We start from the raw sequence: 9,617 nt of genomic DNA, 5'->3' as shown, positions 1-9,617 counted from the left end.
CCCCCACCCCCCCGAGCCAGAACCAACCGTCTCCGACTCAGCAGAGCGCGAGCCCCCCTCAGAAAGCCAGCCAGTCTCCGGGACATGGCCTTCCGTCGCCGCTCACGCCACCCAATCCTCTGCAGGTATGCTCCCCGCCCCGCCCCGTGAGCTCCGGGGGACCTGTCCTCCGGGTCGCGCCGTCCCCCCGCCGCCCCCCACCCCCAGGCCGAGGGCCGGTCAGACTTAGCACCCAGGTCTGCAGCACCTAATTCGAATTGATCTCCTAGACGTAGGGAAGAGGAAGCAAATAGCAGGCGGCTGGGGATGCATGTAAAGGAAACAAATAGAAGCCCATTGATGTTGCCCTCCAATGGATAAATGTGTTCTGTTTCCTCCTGTGAGAGGCCGGCACTGTAAGTGCACTTGTAGCCTGTAATAATTCCATTTTATGATACTTTCTGAAGGCAGCAAAGATAGCATCCAATTAAAATTATTACCAGCACAGTTTTGTAGCCCCGTGGAGAACTGCATCTCCTGTCCATGAGGCATGGTGGTTATTTCTCTATATTATGAATACAACAGTGTCTTACCTTAAGTACTTTGTGCTCTTTTGTTTCTATTTTTCTAAAGACTCTCTGGGGTTAGGAGGGTAAAGAAATTCAGCCCCTGGTCTGTGTCCCAGATTCCAACCATTCCAACCACAGACTAACAATTCTCTAAAATTATGCAAACAGCCTCAACAAATCTGCATCTTTATAAAGTAATAAAGCTTCTATACATTGACTTTTTTTACCTTGAGGCCCAGGGCATCAAAAATAGATATTCAGGCTAACTACCAGAGCTTATCCTTAATCGACCATCATTCAGGAATACAGAACTTTAAAGTTCAGAAAGCCATTCTTAACTTAGATTCCTCTAAAATAAATTAGCTTCAGAATATAATGACTGTGGTGTCAACACCTCAGATCCAGAAATTAATAGCCCAGGTTTTGACTTACATAGTGATGTTTTCCCCAGTGAGATGACAGATGATTTAGTGCATTGGTGATACAGTGACAAAGTCCAACAAAGTGAGCAGCCCATACACTCATTTCAAATGCCAACTCAACCCCCTCCTTGATTCTGGGGCAGGCGACCCTCCCCTACCTAAGGACAATAGCCATGAGTCCCCAGGTCCTCAACAGCAAAGTATGCAAGGCCACACTAGCTTGACACACAGAGAGGCCAGTGGATTTAAACTTAGCATTTGAGAACTGATTTTGTTTGTTGTCCCCTAACTTTGTTGCTATGAACTTGAATTCTCAATGGTGGCCCCAAGTTTTCCTGGAAATGAAACCATTTAGGTAAGATGAGTAATTGCATTTTCCCCGGCACTTGGGTCGTTGTTGCTTGGAAGGTGAACGTTCTTTTGAGTCGGGTTTGAATGTGTATTTTTTTTAAATCTTACAAGTGCGAGACAACATAATGCCTTTGACCTGGGACTGCCATGAACGCAGGCTATAAAAATCTAAAGTGTGCACTTGGCACCTACGGAGAAAATAGGTACAATCAAACTTACAAGATGCATGATTGCAGCCATCCTAATGTTTTTAGCATTTGGAATTCAACTCTATTATTCCAGAGAATGAGTTTAATGCTTTTTAGGAGCAGTTAAATTAGATGGACCTACACACCATATGATTAAACACTTCCTCTATGTGAGGCACCCAAATAGGAGAAATTACCAACGAAAAGAACTTGTGCTGCTCTGAGGGATGAAGTTACTTAGCTCAGTCCCCAGTTGTTGTATCCAGTCCAGTGTTCCTTACAGTAGAGCGACACTTTGAGCTCTGTGGACATCAGTCTTTTCTGAGCAGTGTCAATATCTTATAAATCTCTATTGGCCACTGAAAGTCAGATGTAGACAATCCATTTGAATGGCTGTTGATAGGACTTGTGGATGAGGTGACCGATCAGCCTCATGGAAATAAATTCCAACAGGAGAACTTCCAGAAGTCATTCAATGGTTTCCTATGAAAATCCAGGGGACCTGTTGCGTTTTGTGTTGTTTTTGCAAGAAATGAAGGCTGAGAGTCACATTTCTTTCTTTACAACCTTGAGAGAATATTCTTTTTTGCTATTAGGGTTTAAAAAAAAATTTTTTTAATGTGTATTTATTTTTGAGAGAGATGGAGACAGAATGCGTGTGGGTTAGGGACAGAGCAAGAGGGAGACGCAGAATCCGAAGCAGGCTCCAGGCTCCAAGCTGTCAGCACAGAGCCCGACAAACCCACCAGCTGTGAGATCATGACCTAAGCCGAAGTCAGACGCTCAACCAACTGAGCCACCCAGGCGCCCCTTTCCTATTGGGGTTTTAACTCATAAACTTAACAAATACATTGGTAAGGTAATACTCTTAACTTCTGTGGATCTAATGCATGACCACTGAAGGAATGATATAGTAAAACATTTTAAAATATTGCCAAGTAGATAGAGAACTAATTTTTAAGAAGAAAAAGGTTTTTTCCCCCCTTTACTATAGGCATGTGTAAAGAAAATGAAGGATTCCATGGTTTTGAAATACTGTTTTCTTTCTACACTAACTGAGGGGTTTTTGAGTTTGTGGAACATGAAATATTTGAACTTTCTAAAAAGAAAACTTTAAGAGGAACTGCAAAGATATTTAACTCTCAAAGGTAATGATCTTTATGCACCAGAGTAAAGTGTTTTTGTCTGAAGATGATTAAAAGAACAAAGATCAACTAAAATCAGATATGACATTTTAAATTCTATTTTACAATTCTTTGTTTTCATGTGGGCTTTGTCCTTTTACATTGTTCAAACTCTGCTTGCGAGAGAGCAGTTTAGAACTAGGCAACTTAGGTTGTCAGGGAAAACCAGGAATTCAGAAGGTTTAAAAAACAACTTCAGAGAATAATAATTATTTCTACAAGTGTACAGAGGCTGTCACATCTTCAGAAAAATATAATAAATGTAAGTGGCTTGTGTCAGTCTAGTTGGGTGAGGTCATTTCTCGAGATGAAAATTAAAAAAAAAAAAAAGTGAAGAGAGCTGGCAGGCTGTATCACTCTAGACTGAAACTCTCCAAATAGTTCTGGTCGAGTTTTGCTCTACTATTGCAATATAAGTTTTCCACCCTTTTACTCAATTCCATGAAATTGACTGCATTTACAAAACCAGGTTGTTGCTTCAAGACAGATAGGAGTCTTGAGTATTGTCACTTCAGAGCACTAATTTTTGGTTGCTCAGGGTTATAGGGGAGCTGGGTGTCTAGCGTGGGTACCAGAGCTGGCCCCTGGAGGGCTGTCTTTGGAATCTCCATGGGCACTTGAGAGCTACCCACCCACAAATTCATTCTCAGGAAGGATGAGGAGAGAATTTATACTTCTCAGGATAAATAAGAAAAGCAGACTTGGGTTTACAAAACACACCTATGAGTTGAATTTAATCCTTAGGTTCCAGGATAAATATCAATCCATACTTCTTACCTTTGCCCTAACCCATTGGCCCCGGGCTGTGCCAGAAGCTGAAACTAGACATACAGAATGGGTTGGGCAGGAGCAGATCAGAAACATAAATGGAAGCAACTTTGGGGAGGAAAATATAGGGTCTCATCATTCCTAGGTAGAAAAAACAATGTACGGTTTTAATTTCAACATATAATTTTGATCTGGATAAAGACCCTGTAAGCATAAGAATGGTGAAATACCTCCTTTCTGTGACCTTTGAGATGGCTTTTCTGGAGACCGTTCCTTGGGAGTCTGTATTTGCACTAGGGAAATTCTAAACGTTGTGTAAAAGCCCTGATGCGCGCATGCCCTTTCGTCAGTGATCTGGAGATAAGCCGGATGTGGCTGGAGCCTCGTCACAGTGCCATGGGAATAGGGGGGCTCCAGGGTTTGAGGTCTTACTCTCGTTCTGACCCTCCTCCAACTAGCTGACAACTTTGGACAAGTCACATTAGCTCTTTGGACTGCGTTTTCCTTGTCTGTTAAATGTGTGGTCTATATAATTTTTAAGATCCTTTTCAGGCCTGGGAGTCTATGGAAATGTTGGTAGGCCTGTAGAATAGTATTGGCTATTGAAAACTCGGTGGTCCTGAAGATTCTGTGAGTATTCTTCAAGGTCAGGTTAATTTCTTCCCACTCAGCTGGGTGGCAGAGTGGAAAGAAAGTGGGGACACACATAAGTGGGATAATGATAGCAGAAGCAGATTTTATCTTAGCCAGAGAGTCCAAATTAAAGTCAAGTTTTTATCCTCAGAGAGTCACTGCTGTAAACTGTGGTCCCAGATTGCTTTTCCACACCTATGCATTAGAGGAGCTTACGAAACCAAATGCTGCATTTAACCTTGGCCTTCTGCATGTCGTCTTGCATGGCAGGAGGCAGGATAATCTTTTCCCTTTCTTGTTGTATTGCACATTTTAATAAATAACAGAGGGAGAGAGAAATCCATGGAAGCAGTTAGGGGAGGGAAAGTTATCTATGCTTGTTGAGGAATGAGGGGCATGGTCACCTCCTCAGAGGTGAAGTTGCTCGAGAGATAGTATAAAATTGCTCTCGACCACGTGCATTTGCTAAGGGAAAGGTCTTGTTACCACTCAGGCACCCAGGAGTAAAACTGCATCCATTCCACCTCTGCTATGCAGTGGACACAGCCTCCTGATCTTCTCATGTGGGACGTTTTCCCACAAAACTTTCAACGCTAAGTTCCAAAGTGTGTGAGTGATAGAGGGTGGTATATTATCACCAAAGAGCCCAACCCCTTGAGAAGCAGTTAGAGGCACATGACTTTCATCCTTTGAAAGCAAATTGATCTCCAATGGCTTCTTCCTATAGAAAGGCTCAATGTAACACTGCATGTTAACTAACTGGAATTAAAATAAAAACTTTAAAAAAGAAAGGAAGGAAGGAAGAGAAAGAAAGAAAAAAGAAAAAAAGAAAAGAAGGAAGGAAGAAAAAGGAAGGAAGGAAGAAGAAAGAAAGAAAGAAAGAAAGAAAGAAAGAAAGAAAGAAAGAAAGAGAGGGAGGAGGGAAGGAAGGAAGGAAGGAAGGAAGGAAGGAAGGAAGGAAGGAAGGAAAAGGGAGGGAGGGAGGGATGGAGGGAGAGGGGCTCAGCACCCTGGGCCAACCTCCTTTCTCCCCAGCAGTTAGTCTTCATTTAACCTGGAATGAGTTAAAACTTTGTGAGTCTAAGTTTTTTCATCTATAAAGCGAGGGGGTAAAATTAGACACTCTCTCGAGCTCCTTCTATTCTATTTGCAGTTTTATATCACAAACCTCTGAAACTGGGTTGGGTGACCCATGCCGGTGCAGAGGACAGAAACAATCTTTGTCCTCTCTGCTCATCCCAGGTTCTCAGTCTGGGCCCATAAACTAGACTCACAAACGACAGACTCACAGGAGAAAACCAAACAGGAGCTTATTAGCATGGGCGTCACCCTTGGGAGCACTCAGTGATGTGCAACTCAAAGGGGGTGGTTAGAACTGGGGTTTACGTAGTGGTGGGTAGCGTTTTCACAAAAGAACAACACATTCGTAGAGAAGGGACAAGACAAAGGAGAAGGACATGGAAGTTCCAGGGATGGCAAGTTGTGAGAAAGCAAATATGTGAGGAATTGCCCAGCGGTATGGGCTGGTTTCAGCAAGATCTGTTATACAGATTCCTCGATTGCTGAAAAGGCTCTCCGGTTGTTCCCAGTCATCAACTGCCATCCTTCCTGGTAGAGAGGGAGGGGCGGGGCACGTCTTTACACATTTATGCCCTGCTTTTGGCAAATAGGGAATGTCAGAGAGCTTTTCTTATATCTACCTGTTTTTAGTTGCCTTCGGCTTGAAATAATCCTCATGCCGAAGTGACACGTTTGGGGGTGGCATATTCTGCTACCCTTTGCAGGCACATTCACCTCATAATCCCTTTGTGGCCTTGGTGATTCTAAAAGAACTCAGACATCTTCGCGCCTACACGGGGCTGAATCACTGTAGAATTCTCCTAACCTGGACCAAGACTAGGGTGAGGCAAGGGAGGCACTCAGATGCAAGATTCAAGCCGCCCCCCAAAAGGCAATTGTCAAGATAGATAATATTTTAGTGCAGTGTTTCAAAAAATCAAAATGAATGCCCAAATCCAAGATGAACTGAACATCAATTTTTTAGATACAGGATCAGTAACAGTCTCGAGTCGTATTGGAGTCTGAGGCAAGAGGAAAAAGTCAGTGATGCTGATTTTGTGGATCATGAATTTTCCACATTCGTTTTGATTCTTTTAAAATATCACATTAGGGGCGCCTGGGTGGCTCAGTCAGTGGAGCATCCAACCTCAACCTCAGCTCGGGTCATGATCTCGCAGTTCATGAGTTCGAGCCCTGTGTCAGGCTCTATGCTGCCACTCCAAGCCTGGAGCCTGATTCAGATTCAGTGTTGGCTTCCCTCTCTGCCCCTCCCCCACTCACACTGTGTCTCTGTCTCTCTCTCAAAAATAAACAAAAAAAAATAAGTTAAAAAAAATTCTTAATATCACGTTATTCATCTTGATTACTGTGTTTTGAAGCAAATCCTTAAACGTTGTGCCTGAGCTGAGTGTCTCACATCCCTCAACTTTAACCCTCACCGTTTGGGTTGAGCTGGCAGATATTTTCCAAGGCTGGTGGCATTCTGTCCACTGTAAATTCCATTCAGGTCTTGGATGCCGTTTTCTAGTTGAACTTGAAAATGGCATCAAATTTTGCACAATCCAAAAGCAAGCGTGTGTTTTACAGTGGATTGGGGCTTACCAAACTGCGTATGCATGGATCTAATAAACCGATCATTGTGATTGAATTGAAAAGTGTTGACAGTCAATAATTGGTTTGGCTGACATTTTTCACCCAACTGATTTATGGTTTTATGAAATCCAGTAAGTTTGGTAAAAATGGTGGAAATATCACGGTGTAGGCAGCATCCTCCTAGAGCAACTCAGGCTGTGAGGACCTTTCAAAAATGGGAAGAGTCCACACAGTTGTGCATAAGACTTCCTCTCAGGCTAAAGAACCGAAAGAAAATTAATTATTATGGAGGACAAAACCCATCTAAACCCAGAGAATTATCATGGAGATTAAATACAACATACTGACGGAAAGGCTTTGTGTGTTATAAGTATGTTAAGCAGCTGTTGATTATACCGCAGATATGAAACAGTACGAATTTATTTCTGTGTATCCCATCGTCTGGTAAATTGAGGGTTCCATGCATCGTTCATCCATTCAGCAAGAGTTTGGGTGGGAAATGGGAGTCCCTTTACCCAACCGTACTCAGCACTGAATAAAATAAACAAAACATACTTATCCACATTCTCTGCAAGGGACAATTTTTCCTTTTATGAAAGAAAGAAAATCTCCTTAAAAAAAAAAAAAAAACCTCAGTTCAACATTACTGACATTTCAAAGAATTTATTACAAGCATTCGAGATCCGGGAGGAACAACAAAGTTTATATTGCTTTGAGAGTGGCAGGGGGAAAATTAGTTTACCAAGAATATACTTATATACTGCAGTGCTTCTTTGTCATTGTCTAGATTTACCATTTCTGTTACTGCTGGGTAGATTAGTCAAATCATGTAGAAAAGGGCTTAACAAAGCAGGCAGCATGTTCACCCCACTGACTATGGAAGCTCACATCAAGTAGCGACAGATAGGAAGGGTGCCAGACTCAAAGCGGGGTGGGGAGATTATTGCTGCATTTGAACGTGGCAAGCCGTAACTCCCCCCAAGGAAAGCAGCGCCTCTCCGATCATGACAGTGGGCAGATCTGAGGCTTGTCTGCCCTGCGCTCAGCAGTGAGACTGGAGCCACACACAACGTCCAGTCGCATCACCCTCTGTCGGATGTGACTCATAAGTGAATCTCAAAGTCTAGTTCAGAATAGTTCTGAAAGAATTTTGCCTCCATGTGCATAGATGCAGGCTTTAGTGGCAATTTGAGACGTGCCGAATGTGCTGGCTGGCACTTCGCTCTGAATGAGCAAAATAACAGCTGGTATTTGTGTTAATGCAGTATTCTTGGGCTTGCATGATCAAGCGTTATTCCTCATATTTTAGCCCCAATTCATTTCCCACAGGTTTGGGATACATTTTCCACGGGCTTTTAAATTGACTTCCACAGGATAGACCTGCAAGTGAAGGTTCTCTGGGTTGTAAAGAAAGCACTTCTGTCATTATCTGCAAACATTTATCAAGCACCTGTGGTGTGCATGGTAGCCCCAGGAAAGGTCTGCAGAGCAATGTGGGGCCATAGAGAGAGCATGGTCTTTAGAAGCAAACAGACTTGAACTTGAATAAATGCTGGCTCTGCTGAGCACTTGGGTGAGGTCAGCGCATCGATTTCCTCATTGGCTGGAGGGATGATATGGGGACTAAATGAGATGGTTTCCATGAGAGGATCTAATTCACTTCCTGACAGTTAGCTGGCACTCAAAAAATACCAGAATCCTGCCTGCCTTTCTTCCTTTTTTGTCTACAGACATTATCATCCAAGGGAAACAGGAGACTCAACAGACCCACTCAAAGTTGAACAGAAAGCAAATAGTCACAGGAATATAAAAGTGCACATGTACACAATAACATTGCACACTGCACACTACGGAAAAAGCCACAGAAGCTAGAATGAGGCTCATAATTACACACAAGTTTTGCAGAGTTGAGTCAGAGAGGTGAGGGGGACTTCTGAGGAGGGGGACACAGCAGAGGGAAGCTTGGACACCTGCAGCAAGGGCAAGCCTGCATGCAGGGGAGCAGGAAGAAAGAGAACTGTAGCAAAGTGCTTGTGTAATCTTAAAGAATTCTCACTTCAACCCGCAGAACCTCAGATTCTCCATCAATGTTATTAGGAACCAAAACTTTTTTTTCCTTCTAAATTCCCGAAGTTGTGGGTTTCAGTGTGTGGGTGAACAGGAAGAATCTTGGTGATCCCGGTTCTGCCACTAACTGGCTGCGTGACCTTGCACAATCACCTAATCTCTGGGACTCAGTTGTGTCACTTACTATATGAAAAATTTGTATTAGATGATCTTAAAGTCTTTTCTGGCTCCACATTCTATTTATGAAATAATACAAATAAGGTGGTTTGGATTACACAGAAAGAAAGAGCTATGTATGTACAATAACATAACCCACAACACATACACAACACTCAAGAAAAACTCCTGATAGTATGTGACCAATATGTGCAGTATGTTTGGAAATTTACAAAGTGCATTTTAGAGACATGATTTCATGCTTTGGTCTCATGGAATGACGATTATCATTTATCGACTGTATCCGTGTATCTTATACTCTCTGAGTACTTCAGCCTCTCATTTCCTCCTCACAATAGCCCAGAAGAGGCAAAAATTATCTTCGTTCAAATGCAGGGCAAAGAGACTGTCAGAAAGCTGAAGGAACTTCCTCACCATTACTGTCAGACTTCAGAGCATTCTCCGTTTATATTGTTCTGCCTCTGCAATGTTCGTTTGGGTCGTTGTTGAGCTATATATTCTCATTTCCTTATTTGGCTGCCAACATTTTTGAAGGCAACATTTCCCGAAGTGCCTTTCATAAAACACCAGGCCAAAGAAATTGCATTGAAAATAGATTTCATGGTAGGTCAGATAGATAGATAGATA

The 9,617-nt window shown here is 42.7% G+C and overlaps 1 protein-coding gene across 1 annotated transcript in view; it reads left to right on the top strand.

The window, feature by feature from the left end:
• Positions 1-9,617, top strand: part of POU6F2 (POU class 6 homeobox 2) — a 461,044-nt gene that overhangs the window by 338,445 nt on the left and 112,982 nt on the right. The window contains exon 6 of the mRNA XM_049642770.1: positions 2-125. Within this exon, the coding sequence (XP_049498727.1) occupies positions 2-125 (124 nt within the window). The remainder of the gene's footprint in view (position 1; positions 126-9,617) is intronic.

The sequence above is a fragment of the Panthera uncia genome, chromosome A2 (genome assembly GCF_023721935.1).
Source record: "Panthera uncia isolate 11264 chromosome A2, Puncia_PCG_1.0, whole genome shotgun sequence".
Classification (NCBI taxonomy): Eukaryota; Metazoa; Chordata; class Mammalia; order Carnivora; family Felidae; genus Panthera; species Panthera uncia.
The sequence above is the reverse complement of the archived record's forward strand: the minus strand, read 5'-3'. Positions and strand labels throughout refer to the sequence as shown.